We start from the raw sequence: 22,411 nt of genomic DNA on the forward strand, positions 1-22,411 counted from the left end.
ATACAATATTCAATTGTTATCCATAAAATAGGCTCTCTTTTTTCTTCCTACAGAAAAGGATGTAGCCTTGCAGATGCTGAGTTTGCTTCATGAACCAGAAGAACATATTGGTAAATATTTGTAAATATCTCTTAATAGATGCTCATATTTTTAGTATAAAATCTTCCAAGATCTTATATGCAGTGGCACAGCAAAATTCGGGCTGCTTCTGTGTATAAACAGGATTCTGCCAGTGTTGAAGGTGCCACTAGGAGACGGGCACTCCATGAGGGGAACCAAGAGGCCAGAAAAAGTCAGGCCAAGACACTATATCTGCTTCATCTCTGTGTGGTCACCTCTCTTCCATGAGACCCTGCATCTCTGGTTAAATAAATCAGGAATTTATGGAAGTTTGGAGCACAAACAAGATCTCTGCCAGAAAACCTCTAATCCATTTTGACTCTGCCACTGGTGTCAGAAGTGGGACAGGCGTGCCTCACTCACCGTCATAGCCAGATTTTAGTCTGAGATCAGAATGCCAAGGTAGGAAACAATAAGTAAAACATGCCTGAAACGTGAGAATCTTTGTGAGAGGCACTGAGCCAAATGAAAGTTATTCACTGTTCTTCTGCCTCCAATCATTTGGACCTTGCATATAAAAAAAAGATGGCTGAGCCAAGAGCAATGAGCTCAAGGCACAATTCCTGGAAGCTTCTGTATGAGCCAAAACAGTAACCAGAACTAAGTATTTTCTCCAAAGGGAGTTCAGACCTCAAAAGGAGGAAATGTCAGATTTGAGCCAAACGTACAGATCACAAAGGGAGGACCCCCACTTAGACATCTGAAAAGGTAGGCCAGTATGGGGGAAGCACCAAGATTCCTAGAGCTCCACGTGGAACAGGTCATCAGCAATTCTGGGGGCACAAATGATAGCTGCTGAGGTTTTGGAGTTAAGAGAAAATGAGAACGGAATTGAGAAATGCTTCAGGACTTGCTAAATTAATTCTCAGGTAAAAGTAATAACAATGTGATTCTGTATACAAATGAATTTAAATGTATGCTGAACATTTTATGGGTAAGAAGACATAAAGATAATAAAGTAAGAAAGTTCTGACATCATCAACCTTCACTAAAAGAGTGACCAGTAGAGAGAGAGGTCCCAAGTTAAACTAAGAAATTTTGTTTTAATGTAAACCTGTGGCTAATTCATGTTGATGTATGGCAAAAACCATCACAATATTGTATAGTAATTATCCTCCAATTAAAATAAATAGATTAATATTTTAAAAAGAAATATCATAGGTAAAAAAAAATTTTGTTTTAAAATACACATACATCTATACACACAATGGTGACCTTGAAACTCTGGGATTTGTTCAGGTTAACTGAACACCAAAAATTGTGTTCAAGGGGTCAAGTCCCAGGAGTAATGTTCTACTTGGAATACATGTCCTCTGTACAGAAAATTTAAGACTTAATTGAATTGGAAAATTTGCACCAATATGTACATCCCCCAAAAAAGTTTTTTAAACTTCTGTTTGAAGCAAGAGTGGTACGGAGTTCAGTTAGGGTGTCTGCATGTTTGAGCTGAGCATCTGAGCAGTTGGAAACTGTAAGTTTCCTTTTGCCAGGAGGTTCCACAGTTCGTCCATAAATCCAATTTAAAGGGCCTCAAGACAATGCAACTCAAGTGTTAGAGAGCTGCCCTCTGTTCTGTTCCAGACAATTGTGTTTAGAAGAAGATAACTATCCTAAACTGGAGCCAGCTGAGGTACAGAAAAGAGGCTGGCCATGATCCTAGACCCTGACTACAACTGATCATTCCTCCCACTCCACCCCTCCCCAGTCCTGGTTTGAGACATGTTAGAGTCTTCTTTAAAGTCTTTGTTCTGAAGTTTCCAAGCTAAAAACCATTACCCCAACCCGGTGTACATATTTCCTGTAATAAGAAGGTAAAAGGATAATGTAAAAGGTAAAGAGAGGATAAACAGAAAATATCTGGCAGGTGAAAGAAAAAATAACAGTTGAAATATCAGAGCTCTGGATCTGGAAATAGGAGAAAGACTAGATATGGAAACAACTCTGAACTCAAAGCTGGTCCAGTGGAGCAGAAGGAGATCCTTGACCCAGTCCTGCAGGTAGAGCTGTGCAAGTTTCACGGAGCGACGTGCAGCAGCCTCACCTAGACACCAAGGACGAGTATGCCCCCTCCTCCTTCACAGCAGGAGGGGTGCCTGGCACCTAACCTTGCACAGTCTGACTCAGCAGGACTGAGGATGACAATGAACAAATGAGAAACTGCTCAAAAATCCAAGCCCCTGAAAGTGGAAGCCAGACAAGCACTTCCCCAATGCAGACGAAGGGCAAATTCGAGGCATCTGGGTTTCCTCCTTCCTCAAGGTCACCTTGCAGAGGTGAGTCCAGAAGGGCCTGGAGTTGGGCATTGTAAACCGGTGACCCTCCCACCTACTTACTTATAGACAACTGCCTAGACAAGCACAATGGGGACCTGTGGAGCCACCACTCCCAACACCAAGCAAATAGGTAATGTGTGAAAACAGGTACATTTCTGGAGCACATCCCCATCAGGAGCTCTAATGTCTGGTCAGCCCATCTGGATTTCACAAAACCATCCTTCCTGGAAGATTTCATGGGCCCCATCCACGTGTGTGAGTGCTAAGTCTGACCCTATAGACAGCAGCCTGCCAGGCTCCTCTGCCCGTGGGATTCTCCAGGCAAGAACACAGGAGTGGGTTGCCATCTCCTCCTTCAGGGGATCTTCCTGACCCAGGGATCGAGCTTGCGTCTCTTAATTCTCCTGCATTGGCAAGCAGGTTCTTTACCACTAGCATCACCAAAATATTAAGTGATGTTCTTCTGTAATGACCGTACTACTGCCTCAGCAATCAAATCTAAAAGTTCAGGCAGGACATGTTTTGATCCATATAATAATTTGTATATTTACATTAAGCCTTGCAATCACTGCCAATTTAATTCTCAATTTTAGCCTGTGAAAATTAAAAGGAAAAAAACTGTCTAAAAATAGGTCCAAAAGGCCTAAAATATTAAGTACTAAATTTTTTACTGAGTATCCATATGCAATAAAACTAACAAATTTCAGCTAAATTTTATTAATACCCTAACCTACTGTTTCCTATTAACTGGGTCTTGTGGAGCTATTGTTTCCTATTAACTGGGTCTTCCTATTAACTAGTATCTTGTGGATACTAGTGTGATCATTTTATAGTCTTACAAAAACACAGTACTTCAACTTTTAGGGTAAGGTTTGAAAAATTTTCTGATGAATCTTCCTATTAATTCATTTTTCACCTTCTGACTTTCTTAATTTTTTAAACATTTAAGTCAAGTGTGAGACAATAAATCTCTTTACTCAAAGTCCTTTAGAGAGTAAAATCCTGACACTGAACTGACACTGCCCAAAATAATAAAAAGAATGAAAAGATGTGAACACACTTTAAAAGTGATGTTTGTATTTTTCTCCAAGACCCAAAATTTCCTATACCACGGGTCATTTATTTGAGGTTCCTGTGGCTGAGCTCCTAACATGGTTCTGAAAGATCTTCTATTGCTGGGAGTCAAGACCTTAGGCGTTCCCTCCCCTTGAGGGTGAGCTGAACCCAGTGACTTGACTTGAACATGGCAAGAATGATGGATGTCACTTCCGAAATGAGGTTGCAAAGACTGACTTCCAGCTTGCTCTTACTCTCCCCTACCCCCTCAACATCTCACTCTGGTGAAGGCAGGTACCATGCTGTGATGGAGAAGTCCATGTAGCAAGGAACCCAGATGATCTCCCTCCAGCTCATGAGGAACTGAGGCCCTCAAGTCCAACAGCCATGAGTAACTGAATCCTCCCAACAAGCCTGTGAGTGATCTCAGGAGCAGACCCTTCCCCATTTGAGCCCAGGTGATGACAGCCTCAGCCACTATCCTGACTGCAGCCTGGGAGAGACCCAGAGCACCCAGCTGTGCCACTCAGAGTCCTGATTCAGAGAAACGGTGAGACAATAAAGTCACTATGTCTCGAGGAATAACCCATTACACAGCGACAGACAACTCACCAAGCTGCCTTAGGGTGAGACTAGATTTCCGTTTTTCCTTTTAGAAAGTTGGTGCCCAAAAAACACAGACAGTGAGCATCACCTGGACCCATGCACTTAAGGGCTAATTCCAACATGATTAAGAAAAGAAGAAATGGTGGCATCAACATCGAGACTATACTCACAGGCAAGCACATACGACGACAATGCCAAAATTATTTTTAATTAATATATTTGCATGATCAAATCAACTTACAAAAAAAAAACCAAAGAGATAAATGGTCATAGAGGCATGCTGTTTAAAAATGTCTTTCTTAAATGGTAACAATGACCCTATATGCAAGACAGCAAAAGAGACACAGATGTAAAGAACAGACTTTTGGACTCTGTGGGAGAAGGCAAGGGTGGGATGATTTGAGAGAATAGCATTGAAACATTTTTTTATATTACCATATGTGAAATAGATTGCCAGTCCAGGTTCGATGCATGAGACAGGGTGCTCATGGCTGGTGCACTGGGATGACCCTGAGGGATGGGATGGGGAGGGAGGTGGGAGGGGGGTTTGGGATTGGGGACACATGTACACCCATGGCTGATTCATGTCAATGTATGGCAAAACCACTATAATATGTAAAGTAATTACCTCCAATTAAAATAAAATTTTTTAATGTCTTTCTTTTTCTCTCCCTAAGATTACCAACAGCTCTTGTTTTATTCAGTTTTCTTCCAGTGTACAAATAAAACACAGTGGGCAGCTCAGGTTCTGACATCTCCACAAAAAGGGACCAGGTCTCTTTGTAAGACATAACTGACTGGATGTTTGAAACAGAAAACCTGGAGGTAAGCCTGAAGTTCCTTGTTGTCACAGAAAAGTCAGGATGCTGTCAAAGATGTCTGAAAATGAAGAAAATGGAACTGGTTTGAAGGGGCTCCCATTGACCTACTTGATGCCAACTGAGCAGCAGAGAAAGGCATAATTATAGTCCGTTAAAGCTAATCCAGACCACCCAAGGCCACCCGTTCGTGAGGATTAAACCCTTAAGCAGTCTTTAAAACATTCTCCTTGCTGATGTTGAATCCATGAATTCATGCTTGGTTCCAAAGAGACAAATACATGACCCTTAAACAGATGAATAATAACCATCCACTGTGAGTCACAAAAGGACCAAAACAAACAGGCTTGTCATCTCAGGACTGGCTTTGGAACCACTGGGATAAGCGGGAGTAAAGCAAAGTCGGGGTGATCTGAGAGGCACAGCTTTTCCAGGGTCTTGGGAAGCTGGAGCTGGGAATGTGGGTGACATTCCCCTGGATGCAGTCATGATGCCCACAATGTTTGAGGTTAATAAACATCGTAAGAGCAGCACAGGGTCTGCCGGGGGCACATTCTTCCAGGGTGCTTACAAAGATCCCCAAAAGGCAGAAAAATGCAAGGATGGAACTTTTTTCTCACCCTTAAAAGCTATTCATCCTGTTAGGAAACTAAGAAGCCAAAAACATGTTGTATCTGCCCCCAAGCAGGGGGCTTCCCAATTTCTACATCCTTGGCTTAATGAGAAAGATAAGGGAGGAATGGTCTATTCCCTCCCCTTCCACCGCCAATGCAAAGCCTACCAAAACACTTCAGGCACAAAGCATTCACTTTCTCAAATTTAACAGACATTGCCAAATGAGCACTCAGAAAAGCTGTTTCAATATTCACTACTCAACAATGAACAAAGCCACCTAATTGCTCCAATCGTTGTCAAAACTTGATAGTCTTAAACTTTTTCGTTTTTGCCAAAGTGATGAGAGGGAAGAAAAGTTAGCTCACTGATTTATTAATTCACAGCCTAAGGGAGGTGGGGGAGAACCACCACAAATAAAGGCTTGCAGAAAACGAACGCAACAAACAATTTTGGAGACTGGCAAGGCTTCCCAGGTGGCGCCAGTGCTAAAGAACCTGCCTGCCAATGCGGGAGGTGTAGGAGACGTGGGTTCAATCCCCGCGTCGGGAAGATCCCCTGGTCAGGAGGGCGTGGCAACCCATTCCAGTATTCTTGCCTGGAGAATCCCATGGACAGAGGAGCCTGGCAGGCTACAGCCCACAGGGTCTCAAAGAGTCAGACACAACTGAAGCGACTTAGCAAGCACACACACGTGAAAGGCTCGAGTAAGAGTGATGCCATTTACTAGGTGCCTATTTCATGCCAGGAACCGAGCTTGACAATAAACAGGAGTTATCTTTGGCTCTTGCAGCACCAGGGCACTCGTGTGCCCCACTCACAGATGCAAAGATAGGTTCAGAACAGTGCAGTAACTTACCGAGTTCATATCACAAGCCAGGAGCTGGGATTTGAGAGTCACTCAACCATCAGCACCTCCCCATTTTCAAATCTTTCCATCACTCCAAAACGCTCTCTCATGCCCACTCGTGACAAATCCCTGCTCCCTTGCCCAGCCCCGGGCAACTACTGTTCTGCCTTCTGTCTCCACAGAGTTGTCTTTTCTGAATATTTAATGTAATATGTAATCTTCTGTGTCTGGCTTCTTTTGTTCAGTGTAATGTTTTCTGAGGTTCATCCAGTGCTGCAGCCTAGTATCAACAGCTGGTTGCTTTTTCTTGCTAGTAGTAATCCACTGGATGGACTCACCAGTTGAGGGACATCGGGAATGTTCCCAGCTTTTGGCGACCATGAAGAACGCTGCTACAAACACTCGCGTACGTGTCTGTGTTGACATATGTTTTCATCTCTGTTGGGCACATTCCTAGAAGCGGAATGGCTGGCTCCTATGGCACGTGTATGTTTAACTTTTCAAAGAAACTGCCGAACTGCTTACTGAAGTGGTGTCACCATTTTTTTTACCAACTCCCCCCCTCCCCGCCACATCCAGCCTGAAATGAAAATTGTAGGCTGAATATTCAAGAAATTGGAAATATTTCTAACTCTCCCCCTCATGCACCAGTGAATGTGTGTGTGTCAGACAGACTTCGGCAGTTTGACTCCAGGGTGAAAAATTAAGCCTAACGATGTGGACTTGCTTCCATGGATCAGTCACCTATCGATGGTAGATCTGGTTGGGACTTTGGAAAAGCCTTCACCTGGGTAAAGAGTAATACCTAGGATGCCCCAGGAGAAGGCAATGGCATCCCACTCCAGTGTTCTTGCCTGGAGAATCCCAGGGACGGGGGAGCCTGGCGGGAGGCTGTCTGTGGGGTCACACGGAGTCGGACACGACTGAAGCGACTTAGCAGCAGCAGCAGGAAACCCCAAGAGAAACAGTGCTGATATTTTGAAATAAAATCAGTCAAAAGGATCACCATTTCTCCTCACCTTTTCACACTCTGCCTTTTTGACACATTAATTCCCATTTTTCACGGCTGACTTCTGGCAGGTCTCTGGGGATCTATGCCTTGCATCCTCACTAGATCCCTCTATATTTTTTAGCACCTGTAACTCTCACTGATAGATAATAAATAATTATTATCATGGTCATTTCTGCCTCTTCCAGGCAAATTAGAGTGTCCAGCAAGGCCACCTCCGAGGCCGAAGGCCGTCACCCCCACTGGTCACCCTGTCCGACCTGCACACATCACCCGGGATCCCCCGTCTCTTTGGCTGCCTCTGATTGCTCTTAACCCATAAAAAACCTGCAGCGTTCTTCCTCTCCAAACCAATTTGAATCCACTTTATAAGATTTCACGAGACACTCTAACCGCTTTCTAATATCTACACGGGCACTGCCTCCCAGCCCCAACTCTGTAACGTGCCTGCAGATGCTATTACACCTGTCAGGCATGGTTTGCTTTCAATAATCTCATAGCTTTTTATTTCTTGGAATGCCACAGCCCTCCATGTGTTTACTTAGTCTTTGCTTATTTGTCAAGTGCACCAAGCATCTTTCTCCCCACTGCCCCAGAGTGCCAAGCACTTGATTTCTAGGTTAGGTAAGAGAGAGAAATAGAGCAGGAGGCAGAGCCCGGAGGCAAGGAAGACAGTGTGAGGGGGTGGAAGGAAGGGAGAGAAGACACGGGCAGCCGCTTGCCTGCTACATCCTGCAATTGCTTGCTTTTCTATCTGTTCTCATTTACAGGATGTGTGCTTGGAAACAAATAAGCCTATCTTCGAATGGCCAAATGTATTAGTAACACCTGTTTCATTCCAAATCTCTTTCTAAAAGCGGCTTCAGAGAATCAAGAACCTCCCCCCCCCTGCCCCCGCCAAAAAAAGGCGGGAACTAAAAATCATTACCAAAACTCAGCTAATTTTCAATTCATAACTGAGCTTAACACCGGTGTCCCCTTGGCCTGTGTACATACACCAATGCCAGGGCAAGTAAGAGAAAAGGCGCCCCTTGAGGACAAAGCAGCACAATGCACTCACTGCGCATCTCATCTTATCTGGTTTTGACAAAATCCAGCAAGGCAGCTACGTTCATTCTCACCCAACAGACGAGGAGCTGGGGATTCGAGGAGTAAATGAATGACTTGCCCACGCTGGCACACTTAGAAAGAGGCAGGAGCGGAATTCAAACTGAGGACTTAAGACTCCAAAGCTCATACCTTTTTTTTTTTTTTTTCGCTCAATCAGGCTGCCTCCTGAGTTAAACTTCCCCCCCACACACCATAGTTGCCATGAGATTCTACCATCTCTTCATCACCATAAATAAATATGTATCAGGGACCCACCACCTATATGGCACTGCTCTTGTTTCCACAGCAACACGCTGCCAGAGTGTCATGGGAGTATCCCGTGTTCAAAAGAATGATGCTGTAATGTCCTGTGGCCGTGGCTCTGAAAGGCGACAGTCACACTACTACAGAGGACGCCGTCTCAGTCGGCAATCTGCAGTCTGCAGGAGCCGTGCTGGGGCTAGGCAAGAAGAAAAGGAGAGGAGAAAGGCAGCGGGCTGCAACCCAAGACGGTGGTCTGCTTTCGCTACGAACATGCTTGCGATAGTTGCTGAAACAGAATCCAAGCCAGGTTTGCACATTAATTGTTCTTTTATTAGGAAACAAATCAAGCAATCCAGGAGAGAAAGTCAAATTTGACTGTACTGCTAACAGCTCCCCAGAGGTAATGATTATCGAGTTAAATGACTACATTGCTAACAACTGCCATCGCAAGTCAGTCCCTCTCAGATCCATTTTTGCTCTCAATGTACAGATGCCAAAACCCACTAGTACATAAATGAATGATTCCCTCATCCATGTTTAACTGTCTCCTCCTTTCCTCGTCCCAAACCATGTTTTTTCCACACTTTTCAGAGGCTGATTTTAAATGCTTTTCTTTTTTTTTTTTTTTTTTTAACCATCATCCTGGCTCATAAAACACATCTCACAAGAAAGAAAAAGGAAATTGCCTTTTGATGACAAGCTTTCACCACTGACTTTCGGACACCATGACCAACATGTTCCAGCAAAGCATATCACCCCAACTGTGTACTTGGATGTAAGCTTACAAACTGAAATTGTTTTTTGAGACTGGGAATTTCCAGATAAAAAGACTATGGAGAGCACACCACTGAGTTTTTAAACATATTATTTACCCAAACTTGCCAAAAGTTTTAAATCAGATTCTTTCGAAGAAATCAAACTGAGTCATATTTATACTAGATTTGGATATCAAAATGTCTCCATTTAGAAATAAAGTATGAAGATAAGTCCATTTTTAAAAGTCAACATTTGCAGCATTCCTGAATCTACAAGTGCAGCTGTTAGAAACCAGGGGAAAATAACTAACTTAAATGGTCTAGTTAGCATTAAACCAGAAAGACGAAATACCACGGAAGATTCACATTTTTACAAATGAGTGAGGCTCAGAATGCATCAAATCTCCAACACAAGCTAATCCCCTCTCGTTTAAGGACTCCTTGAAACAAACGCAGCCACTTGCTAAGTATATGCTACACTGCGTCTGCAGTGAAGCCACTCTGCTCAGGAAAAATCAGAAGAAACATGGTTCCTTAACAGCAGATTTCTTCCCAAACTGTACTCCAGGATTGCTTTTCTTTCCCCAGTGTTCCGAAGAGCAAACAAAGAAAAGGTGCTTGCTCCTCACACTTCTCTAAATGTTTTAACAAAAGGCTGCTGAATAAACACATTACTCATTTAAAAACTGAAAAGAAGTTCTATTCCGGAGATGAAAGCAACTAGATTTGCATTTTACAGTTGTGGGCGAGCGCCACCTGGCGGGAGCATCCGGAAGCGGCGTGCTTCCAGCATCCGGCAGCTTCCCAAGCCCGGACGGTTTTTACCGCACGCTGCCCAAGAACGCTGCGAGACCCGTGGAGGAATATTTTTGATACTGATTCTCGCGGAGGGAACGTGAGTATCACTCACGGGTGGCAGGCCGCCCAGGCCCTGGAGGATAGTGAAATGTAAGTCATGAGTGATGCTTGGTCCCCAGTAATGCTCCCAAGCACCCTCCTTCCTTCCCTGCCCTAGCACACCTAACACAGATCCGAAACGAGGGAAACAGAATTGTGCACCATCTTCAGAATGATGTGTGGCTGTCCCTCTTCTCTTACTGGCTAAGCCAACCTTTCAGCTTCACACACCTCGAAAGAAGTGTCCTAGTCCCCTAAGTTCCCAGCCACGAAGCAGGCTGTCCCCCTTCGCATAAGTCCCATATTCAGTTTCCATTTTGGAGTAAGGAAGACCCCAGTGCATTTCCCATGGAAGGTCACTCGAGCGGCTCTTACCCTCGGAAGCAGCCTATTTAAGGAGATTACACTGCCCACGGTTTCCTTCTCTTTCTCCTCGCTTTCAGCGTGATAATAGATGGGCACCGCTGTTAGTCATCAATTCAAAATGCATCGTATCCTAAGTCCCACCTGCTCATCTCTGCCTGCCCCTGTGATGCCGGCAATCTCCCCTCTGCGTGATCACACCTGAGCTAACTGGTGCTAAGAAACTTCAAAATGCTTCCGAACTTGGAGGCAAACCTGCACCACTTCCTCCCTTCTCTCCTTCCCCCACCGCCTACTCTTTGGGGGGCTCAGGGCTGGAAGCCGCCTCCGGTGGGGTCTGGGATGTGTGAGACCCCACCCGCCCCGGGTCCCGCTGGCCTCCGGTGCATGCCAACTTGCCATTAGGAGCACGCCAGGACAATCCCACACACACACTAGGGGAACTACGTCTATTCGCCTCCTTCCCACGGTCAAGCCCAAATACGAGTCCCCCAAACTTTTCTGGAGCAGACACGCTCACAGGTCAAAGCCGTGGCACCGAAAGGGCCTTAACGGGGGCGCCCGTTTACTTGGGATGGAAACCACAGGGTAGGAAGGAGGGCTCGCCGTCTCAGTCTTGAACACGAACACCCCCGCGGTGCTTTCAGGGGCGTAAGGACAAGCTCAGGGGCGCAGCGTGGTTAGAGAGAGTCTGGAGCCGCCTGGATCTCCCGGGTGAAAAGAAAAGCCACCTCCATGGCAGCCTCGGCCTGCTGGCGACCAGTCCTCCCCACGAAAAGCGCGCGCTGCCCATGAAGCTGCGGGGAGAGAACGCTCCCCCCACCACCACCCCCGGCGTCGATGCCGCTTCTCATCTCGCCGCCCCAAACACTCGAGTGACAGATTCCGACAAGTGGGAGGCGGCGAGCGGAAATATTCTCCGCAGCCGCAGAAAGTTACTCGAGCCCGGGTACCGGCAGCAAAGTAAAGCGGAGCACTTGACCGAACGCGGCCAGCCGAGGGACGCCGGGGGCCGGGCACTCTGGCCCGGGCGCGCCTGGACGCGGCAGCCCGCGGCTGCAGGCGGGGACCCGGGCTCCGGCAAACCCCTCGAGCCCGCTCAACTTTCTCCGCCCGGGACCCAGCGGCGGATGCCGGGATGCGCCGGAGAGGGAGCGGGGATCGGGGGCGCACTCACCTGCGGCGCTCTGCGCCCGGGCGCCGGGCAGCGGCGGCAGCTGCAGCCGCAGGAGCAGGCTGAAGGCGAGCGCGGCGAGGTTCGCCATCCGTGCGGCAGCGGCTCAGCCCCTTCCCGCAGGGGCCGGGGCCGGGACTGGGGCGGGCGCGGGGCGGCCCCGCATCGCCGACGCGGCCGCAGGCGGTGCGCGCCGCTGGGCTCCGGGAGCCGGCGCCGCTGCGCTCGGAGCCGAGGCGCGGCGCGAACTGAGGCGGGAGGCTGGGCGGGGGCGGGACGCGGGGCGGGGGGCGGTGTCCCCGGAGTCCTAACGCCGCCGCCCGCCCGCCCGGCGCTCCGCCTCGGCCGCGCACACACCCTCGCGCGCACGCCCGCGCCTCGCACACGCCCGCGCCTGGCCCACGCGGGCTCCCCGCGCACTCGCCCGGCCGGCCGGCTCGGGGCCGCTCTCTCGCACAGTCACGCGCCTACACGCAGCGCCCCCGCACCCACGCGCCCCGCGGGGTCCTCTCCTCTTCGCCCGGAGCCGAGCCACCGCGTCCACCGTCTGCCCGGCTGGGGCGCAGGTATCGGGGTGCGGTGGAGGGGAGGGAGAGAGGGAGCTGCCGTTTGAACTCGGAGTGGGCGAACAGGTGAGTAGGGTACGGGTGCGAGTGGGGGAAGGCCGAGGCAGCCGTCTGGACTCGGGACGGGGAGCCAGGTGAATGGGGGTGATGGGAGGGGGCTCTGCCCTAAACAGGAGCAGGTGTCCACTGGCGAGGGTCTCCGGCACGCCCTAAGATGAGAATTTCATGTAAGAGTCGTCACCGCCCCACAGGCACACATATAGATACGCGCACACACGCACACACACACTCTTCTGGGTGCATCGGTGCACCGCAGTCGTCCCCCACCCACCTCATCAGCCTCCCAGGCACCCCTCTTATTCGCTACCTCCCTCTTGTCGCTACCCCCAACTTGGGAGGCGGGCGAAGACTGGCCGTGAGGCATCCCAGCCTCTCACTGCCTTCGCCCTTCCCCTTTTTCCTGAGCCAGAACCCTGCAGCTTTTTCCTATTTCTTCCCGGTCTGAACAAAGACCCGGTTGAGGCTGAAAGCCTAAAACCATTGATCAGAGTCCGGGCTGTCCCTTGCAGCCCACAGGCAGCGACTCTGCCCTCCTGGGATCAGGGGATCTCATGGAAGAGACCAGGTGCCCCTTGGTTCTGGCTGAGGGCTTGGGCTATAAAAGCCAGAAGAAGGGTCTCTGGGCAAAGCTCAAGGGATTCACACTCTGTAAACCTGACCAGTCCCCTAACCCCCACCCCATCCCCGGCCTCATCTTTGCTGGGAGTCCAAGGATGGGATTGGACAGACTGTTGGGGAGAAATACAAAAGTCAGGTGTGCCGGGGGCTCTGGATTGAGTTGCTATGGCAGAGAACACAGTCTCTCTCCCCTGTACCCCAGATCCCACTAGATGCAGTGGGACACTTGCCTTGAATGGAGACCCATTAACTCCTCCCACACTGCACTGTTCTCCCACTCCTGTCTGGCTCCCCCACCACCTTCAAACGGTGAAGGGCTTAGACTAGCCTCGTGGACTAGCTAGTGCTCGTCTAGGCGGAGGCCCGGGTGTGGACCAGCTGCCTCAGAGATTCTTTATAATTTTACAGATTTCGATAGGGCACTAAACCATGTGCCCTGCTGTGCTAGTCTCTAGGGGCACAGAGGTGACTGGCTTTCAGGACAGCTGGGTTGGGAAGATACCATCTGCTCAGAGCTAAACAGCTGGCTACAGCGTCCATCAAACCCTCATCCAAGGTTTGTCTCAGGCAGAGGAGTTGTTAGCAAGGCCTGACCCAGGCCCATGACCTGTGACTCTGGACATGGCTGATCCTAGGCCTGACCCGGGAAGCAGGAAATTTCTAAGCCACTAGGGAGCTTCTGATTTCTTATAACTTGTCCTGGCTCCCTTTGGCTCCTCTTCATGCCCTCTCTCAAACTTTCTGGAAAAGCACAAAATGCATTTCTCAATAGTGTCTTCAGAGCACAAGCCCTCCCATATCCACAGTCTAAAGGTGCTATATTGCTGCCCTAACCCACTGAGTGGGGTTCACGTGACCCCAAAATAAAGCTCCACTCCAGGGACTTCCCTGATGGTCCAGTGGGTCAGACTCTGCTTTCCCAATGCAGGGGGCCTGGATTCAATCCCTGGTCAGGGACCTAGATCCTGCATGGTGCAACTAAGACCTGGCACAGTCAAATAAATATTTTTTAAAAAGCTCCACTCCCAAGGTCACCAAGCTGGTGAGCAGGACCATCACCTGCCCTTGTCACTGAACTGAGCCTGCCCCTGTTGAAGCCAGGGCTCTCTGTGTTTTGCCTGCTACCCTCTGCCTAGAAACTGATCCCTCTATTTCTTCAGGAGCCAAACCCACCACCCAGTAAGACTCTGACTCTGGTCCCACCACCGTGCCTTTGCACTTGCCGTTCTCTCTGCCTGGAAGGCCCTTCCCTGTGTCACCTCCCCGAATAGCTCCTTAAATGACTTCTGTAGCCGAGAGGCACTTCCTGCCCACGGCCAGTTGCCAAGGCCCCCTGAGACAGCCGCTGGGGTGATGCTTTTTACACAGTGGGGATGTGGTTTGTCTCCTGGGTCTTTTCCACAAGCCTGAGTTCTCAAAGGACACCTGGACACTTAAGACAGGGATGCTGGCTGATGGGAAGTTGAGGGGAGGGATGGCTCAGGGCCACAGATGACTGGCTTCTCAGAGGAGGGACTTCATGGAAAGTGACAGCATCATCTCCCGCCCTCCTTTGCGGGAACTTCAGTGCTGATTAGAAAGGAAGGGCTGCTTTCCCATCTGCCCCCATCAGCCCGGGGAGCTGGGGGATCTTGACCACATGTTCACTCCTGGCTCAGGGCCAGGTTCAGTGTCAGTGCTGAAGCAAGGAGGCCAGGGCCTGGGTGAGCTTTTTGATGGCTTCAGAGGGCCCACTACCCCCTTTCAATTCCACTCAAGAAGGTGGCCCCTTCTCCTTAATCCCGTGGGACTGAGGGCAAGCCCTCTCTCAGCCCTGGTGTCCCTGTCTACACAGTGACTTCCCTTTCAGCTCTGGGGGCACCAAGACAGGAATGTTCAGACACTTTAGCTGCAGCTCTCTCAGCCCAAGCACGGTTTGAGGGGCAGCCTGAAGCACATATTCTTTCAACAAGGGAGTTGGCTGACTGCCATGTGCCATGGCTGGGCTGTGGGTATGCAGCTTGAGCAGGAGACTTGGTCTTTGCCTTCCTGGAGCTTGCAGTCTAGTGGTAAAGACCAGACACGGAGAAGAGAGGTGAAAATCCGGAGGTGACCTCCATCTCCCCAGCCCTTCCCTCTGCCCCCAGTGATGGTCAGCCCTACAGTGGGGATCAGAGGACCAGGGAGAAGACACCTTGGGCCAGGATGCCTTACTTACCCATGGGGAAAGCCTGGTGATGTAGCTGTTTTATCTCCATCTTATCCACAAGGAAACTCAAAGAGGCTTCACCCTATGTAGGGAGGCAGCTGAGGAGCGGCCCTCCACTGGCGCCTTCTCTCTCCTTGCTGTTGTGCAGGGTACCTCTAGCCATTTAAATACAGAATTTAGAAATTGAGTCTTTAGTCACACTAACCACATTTCAAGTGCTCAGGGGCTTTATGTGGTTAGTGGCTGCCATATTGGACAGCACAGATATAGACTATTTTCATTAACACAGAAAAATCTATTAGCACTGCTCAAACTACAGCCGATGGGCCAAACCTGGCCCACTGCCTGCCTTTTTTTTTTTTAAATAAAGTTTTATTGGAACACAGCCATGCTTATTATTCATTTGTGTACTGCCTATGGTTGCTTTTAGCAGAAAGTTCTATTAGACAGTGCTGCTCTCAAGCAGAGGTCAGCAAACTACTGTAATAGGGAAGAATCTTTGTATTCTATTACGAGTTACTACTAAAGGGATGTTGCCTATAAGCTTAAATTATACATAATGGCCCATTTCTGGGAAACCTGCCTCCCAGATGAGTGTTACGCTAAAATACCTTTGTTTAGGACCACCTGTGAGTGGCTGCAGGAAAGAAGAAATTAGCACACTCCCTCAGGAGTCTGCCCAGAACCAGAAATGTTTTCGTTGACCCCCTCCACTTTTAGTATAAAAGAAGCCTGAATTCTAACTGAGGGTTCTTTGGGATGCTACCATCTTCTCCGTCTTGCTGGCTATCTAAATAAAGTTGCTGTTCCTTACTCCAGCAACTTGTCTCTGGAGTTTTTGGCCTGTCCTGCAGCAACATTACAAGCTTGAACTCAGCAACACTGCCACCTGTCAGGTCCTTTGTAAAGTCCTGCTTTGGGGTGCAGTGGTATTATTGGATAATGCATGTTTTTGTAGAACAGAATGGTTGGGTCGTGAGGTTCCACCTGAAAAATACTTACAGTTTTTTAGTTGCATTTGAGTTATTTACATTTGCATGTCTTGACAGAAAGTGTAGCCAAGCAGGATCCTATGGGGACTTCCCAGAAGAGCCCCTGATCTAGGTCCTCTGCGTGCCTCTTGTCTGTGGAAAAACTGTGGCCTCCTGGGCTTCCCTGAGGTCCAAAGAGTACATTTACTCAGAGAGGTGAGAAAATACAGAAAGAAGGGAAAATAGTCAAGCAGTACAAAATAATAATAGTTTAGCCGTTAAACAAATCCAAGGACTTTTAGTCCCTCCTAGGGGGCTATAGATAATATTCTGAGCCATGTCCTTTGCGCTGTTTTGCAGAGACTGAAACCCCCACCAGGAGGAAGAAGTTAACTCTGTGCCGCCCACAAGCACGTAGCCCCAGTCGGGTCGGAACCAGAAGGTTGATGACATTGACTCCTGATGACATTGACAACTGATCAGAAGGATGTCCACGAGCTGATCACACACCCCAGAATCCCCCTCCCTTATCCTGTCTTTAAAAACCTTCTCCTGAGAGCCTTCAGGGAGTTTGGGCCTTTAAAACACTAGCTGCCCTTTAAAACACTAACTCCTTACTTGGTTCCCTGCAGTAAACACTGCACTTTCCTTCACCAGAACCCAGTGTAAGTAGATTGGCTTGCCTGCACGTGGGAAAGCAGACCCAAATTTGGTTCAGTAACAGCAGCACTAGTGTTTATTAATATTTCTGCCATAAAAACATTATTCACATAAGCCAGAATCTAGCCCACCTCCTGTTTTTATAAATAAAGTTTTATTGAAACACAGTCCTGCATATTTGTTTACAATTGCCCTTGGCTGCTCTGGACACTGCAGAGGCAGAATTGAGTAACTGTGACAGAGATTATTTGGCCCCTTTCACTGAAAATATTTACTGTCCTTGCCCTTTACAGAAGTTGCCAGCCCCTTCTCCAGAGCAGTGTCACAGTGCAAGCTGACAATCATTGGTAAAAACTGGTTCTCAAAATGTGGTCCTTGGACTGGCGGCATCAGTATCACCTGGGAATGTGTTAGGAATGCAAATTCTTGGGCCCCACCCTATACCTACTGAATTAGAAATGCTAGAGGTGGGGCCCAAGAATGTGTTTTTACCAGTCTCCCAGGTGATGCTCCCAGGTGAGCATGTTTAGAAGATGCAAGCTCATGTTGAAAATCACAGATCTAAAACAGCCATGGAGAAAATGCCAGTAAGTGACTGGCAGAGAAAGGTGTCAGTGGGCTCCCAGGGCAACAGAAGAGTTGAAAAGATGTCAGGAGAGTGATGGCCCATCCGCTGCCTGGTCCCTCTGCAGCAAAGCCTTTGACGGCCCTTGGACCAGGCCATGCCAGCCGGGAGGGGACCTCTCACCAGCCACCTGTGCCAATGCCCAGGCCCCGTGCCTGGCGGCCCCGCCCTCCCACAGGCTTGTCAGCGCATTTGGGGCTGTCTCCACGCACAAATTCATGGACCAGCTGTCTCTTTTAATCTGGTTTCAAGATGAAACCATTAATAGATGTCAGACACATTGGCAATGATCTCTTCATTAATAATTTCCTCCTTTCTGAGAAAAAAAATTAGTAACAAGCAATCATCAATAATTCAAAAATACAAGTTAACCTTTCTATTAGCAGAGTGGTTCTGCACACACCACAGACTCTTTCAGAGCCAATAGTTCTGGTTTAAATAATGTTTTTACAGCAGGAATATTAATATGTGTTAATGCTTTCTGTTGAAATATGCAAATCTAAATAACTCAAATGCAACTTAGAAACCATACGTATACTTCAAGCATAAGCTGATGATCTAACTGTTTTGTTCTGTAAAAACATGCATTATCCAATAACATTTCTGTGTCCAAAAGCAAAACTCTACAAAGGAATCACTTTCAGGTTTAGGCCTTTGTGGTTGGAAAGATTTCTCTTGTGCTGGATCGATGCTACCACCCTGTGCCTTTCTCCCCTCCAGAGTCAGCTTCTCTCTCGGGACAGACAGACAGCCTGGACACACTTCCAAGTGGCTTTCACTGGATGTTGGTGTGCTCTCGGTAAGCCTTCTCAATCCCTTACATCAGGGGTCCCCAGAAACTGATGTAATAATAATAAAGTTCACAGTAAATGCTCTTGAATCACCCCGAAACCATTCCCACCCCGGTCTGTGGAAAAACTGTCTTCCACAAGACCAGCCCCTGGTGCCAAAAAGATGGGGCACTTGTGCTTTGCATCCTTCCTGGGCATCTTCTTTTATGATTTTCAAATGCCACCTCCACCGCCAACATCTGTTTCCTCTTCTAGAACATGCTTTATTTCAGTAACACTCCTCTAGTTTGGGATTAACATATATATACTGCTATATATAAAATAGATAATCAACAGGGACCTACTGTATAGCTCAAGGAACTCCACCCAATATTCTGCAATAACCTTTATGAGAAAAGAACCTGAAAAAGGGTAAATATATGTATAACTGAATGACTTTGCTGCACACCTGAAACTCACACACTGTAAATCAACTATACTCCAATATAAAAATTAAAAGGCCCTCCAGGTGAAGCCTTGCATCTGCTCACATTCCTTATACCTCCCTTTACCACCATGGTGACCATGAACTAGTCACTCTTCCTCTGCAGATCTTTCTCCCACTGGGGTCGTTATTCCCCCAGACTGAGCTGAGTAAGAATTAAGTGCTTTTATGGATGGTAGGACACCTAGAGGTCTCTTTTCCTTCCTCTGCTACTTCCAAGTCTTAGACTCACAAACCACTCCAGCCTTGACGCCATGCCAATATCATAGAAACCTGGATGCCAACACAGCCTGGAGCACCAGCTGCCTCATCCTTGGGCCAAACCACCGGCACATGGTCCAGACCATTGGCAGGTAGGTCTCAGTGCCTGGGATGCTAGGGGGCATCTTGCTTTGCCTAAGTGGGTTCTGCCAGACAGCTGTTTCTTTTCATGGAAACTCACAGACACACACACACAACTAAGCGACGTGTGCCAAGCACCCACCATGGTTGCTTGTGTCTCCATCACGTGCGCAGCCCCAGGCTGAGCAACCGGGATGCCAAGGTAAGGTGATCCCCATCCACAGGCGCCCAGAGTCAGCCCCAAGGAGAGGTCACACAGCACACCAGGGGCAGGGGGGTGTTAGGGTCATGGACGTAATCAGTGGACATCCAACGTGATTGAGGCATGGCCCCAGCCTTCACTTCTTGCTTCCAGCAAAGTGCTTCTCTGATGAAGCAGGACAAAAGCCACGGTCTCCGTGGTAGCCTGGGGCCCTGTGGTTGGACACGGGCATTTCAGAGCACTGGGGTTCCCCAAGGCTCTCAGCTCCACTCCTCGTCCCTGACTCTGGACTCTCAGATTCAGGAGGGTCCCAGGTAAGAGACGGACTCACCTGTTTGAGGCGGGCTGAACCTGTTGCTTCTCTGAATCCCCCTGCATCGAGCTGAGCTCAGACCTCAGCCCTGTTCTGCCTCCTGTCTCATCCCTCCCAACCCCACCCCACGCACAGCAGCCCGAGCGCTTGATGGAGAAGACCTTCAGCCCACAATCCTGTCACTCGCCAGCTTAAAGCCCTTCACGGCTGCCCCACTGCCCTCAGAATAAGGACATGTATATGCTACCACATGCAAAATAGCTTGCGGGAAACTGCTCTATAACACAGGGAGCCCAGCCTGGCGCTCTGGGATGCCCTAGGGGGTGGGATGGTAGAGTGTGGGGGGATGGGAGGGAGGCTCAAGAGAGGGGATATATATATTCTCATGACTGATTCGCATTGTTGTACAGCAGAAACCAGTACAACAGTGTAACACAATTATCCTCCAATTTAAAAAATAATAAGTTTCCTCATAGATTAAAAAAAAAAAAAAAAGAATAAAGTCTAAATCCTTAATATGGCCAAAAAGTCCCCAAATGACTGAGCCTAGCCAGCCTTTCTAAGCCTGTCCCCTCCCTAATTCACCTTAAACTCCCCCACACAGAGTCCTCCTCGCCAGGTCAAGGAAGAAAGAAGGGCATTTGCGTGGCAGGAACTGCTAGGCAAACACTCAGAGATGCAGAGGAGTTTGCTCATTCCCATAGGCTAGGACATGCCCAAAAGGCTCCTTCTCTCCTCTGACATTATTTACACAAACTCTACTCCAAGCCACAGTGGGTGACTCTCCACTGCCTCCTCTGTCTCTGCAATGCCAAATTCAAAATCCTCATCCCGCTTTATCCTTACCTAGGCATCCAAATCAGACAAGGCAAAGGCACCCCACTCCAGTACTCTTGCCTGGAAAATCCCATGGACCGAGGAGCCTGGTAGACTGCAGTCCATGGGGTCGCTAAGGGTCGGACACGACTGAGTGACTTCACTTTCACTTTTCACTTTCATGCATTGGAGAAGGAAATGGCAACCCACTCCAGTGTTCTTGCCTGGAGAATCCCAGGGACAGGGGAGCCTGGTGGGCTGCCATCTATGGGGTCGCACAGAGTCGGACACGACTGAAGCGACTTAGCAGCAGCAGCAGGCATCCAAATCCTCAACACTCAGCTTTGGGAGGACCCAGGGGCTGGACTGAGGTGGACGGAATGAAGAAGTGTCCAGCCGTTCCATGTCCACAGGACCACCTGGGCTGGGCGCTAACAGCAGTCTGATTACAGCGTGGCCACCGCTGCTCGTGTGTTGGCTTGGACAGAGTTTCTCTCCCAGGATCTCCCATGAGACTCCTCAGTGCAGTCTGATACAAAGGGAACATTGCCAGGCTCTGAAGTTTGGGGTTCATCAGTTCTGGGCTGAGTGAGGATTCTGAGTTATCAAAAAGAGCTCCTGGGGGATCCCAGGATCAGGGACCATTGGAAATGTCACCTGACGCATCTCACTCTGAGCACCCGGGAGCCTTGCTCTGGTGAGTTGACCTCCCCACAGGTCTTGACAGAAGGAGCACTGAACCTCGTGTGTGGAGACACTTCATCCTGATCTATTTGGCCCCGCTAGGCAAATTTGGCCCTCATCAACATATATTGAATGCTTTCTGGATGTGCCTGGGGGCTTGGCATTGAGGATATGAGGATGTGGACACAGTCCTGACACTGCAGAGGCAGCCACCCTCATGGAGAAGGCAGCTCTGCAGGTGCTCTTCTGTGGAGCAGAACCAGGAGAGAAGGCCTGGAGGCTTCAGAAGCCTGCCTGCCCCCAGTGCCAAGCCTGCTCCAAGTGGGGCCTGAGCCTCAGGAATGATGGACACTGGACCTTTGAGGAGAAAATGGGATCGAGAAGTATGAAACAAATGATACAGAAATAAAGCCTCTTTGGGGGATGGGGGTGGGGGTGGTGGGAGCGGAATAAAATCATATTTTTTAAATGTGTATTTGTTTTTATTTATTTGACCACACCAGGTCTTAGTTGTGGCACTCAGGGTCTTCTATCTTAGTTGCAGCATGTGGGATCTAGTTCCCCGACCAGGGATCAAACCCAGTCCCCCTGCATTGGGAACAAGGAGTCTCAGCCACTGGACCAGAAGAGAAGCCCCTCAAATCCTATTAAGGGACTTCAGGGTAGGGTCAAGTGCTGGGAGGACTTTAACATCTGATGTCTGCGGTCTGGCCAGCTTCATGATGGCTAAAAGCAAATGCCTCTTTTTTTTTTATTATTTTTTTTTTAAGAGAGGCTTCCTAGGCAGCTCAGTGATAAAGAATCTGCCTGCCAAGCAGAAGACTTGGGTTCAGTCCTTGGGTGTGGAAGATCCCCTGGAGAAGGAAATGGCAACCCACTCCAGTATTCTTCCCTGGGAAATCCCATGGACAGAGGAGCCTGGCGGGCTACAGTCCATGGGGTGGCAAAGAGTCATTCACAACTTAGTGATTAAACAACAGCTGCAGTGTTTTTTTTTTTTTTTAAAGAAATTCCAAAAACTTCCTTCAGACCTCAGGTTTACAGAACTGGCTTCACCAGAATTCCTGATTCTTAATATAGTTTCATAATGTTTACCTAGATAACTTTCTCACTATTTATTTACTTATGTTTATTACTTTTTATGATTATATGGATTTGGCATTTTCTTTTCATTGACTTGTTACTTTATTGTTGTATTTTGAGAA

General features: G+C 48.5%; 1 protein-coding gene and 1 long non-coding RNA gene across 13 annotated transcripts in view; one reads left to right on the top strand and one right to left on the bottom strand.

Moving 5' to 3' along the window:
• Positions 1-12,136, bottom strand: part of PTPRT (protein tyrosine phosphatase receptor type T) — a 1,155,533-nt gene extending 1,143,397 nt beyond the window's left edge. For all 12 annotated transcript variants that reach the window (XM_025001262.2, XM_025001258.2, XM_025001261.2 and 9 more), the window contains exon 1: positions 11,890-12,136. In XM_025001262.2, coding sequence (XP_024857030.1) covers positions 11,890-11,977 — 88 coding nt within the window. In that variant the 5' untranslated portion in view covers positions 11,978-12,136. The remainder of the gene's footprint in view (positions 1-11,889) is intronic.
• A 127-nt stretch (positions 12,137-12,263) lies between these two features.
• Positions 12,264-21,925, top strand: LOC104973884 (uncharacterized). Its single transcript, XR_003037892.2, has 5 exons — positions 12,264-12,452; positions 16,650-16,954; positions 18,295-18,373; positions 19,070-19,202; positions 20,557-21,925. It is a non-coding gene; the product is annotated as an uncharacterized lncRNA (long non-coding RNA).
• The last annotated feature ends 486 nt before the right edge of the window (positions 21,926-22,411 follow it).

Source organism: Bos taurus, chromosome 13 (genome assembly GCF_002263795.3).
Source record: "Bos taurus isolate L1 Dominette 01449 registration number 42190680 breed Hereford chromosome 13, ARS-UCD2.0, whole genome shotgun sequence".
NCBI lineage: Eukaryota > Metazoa > Chordata > Mammalia > Artiodactyla > Bovidae > Bos > Bos taurus.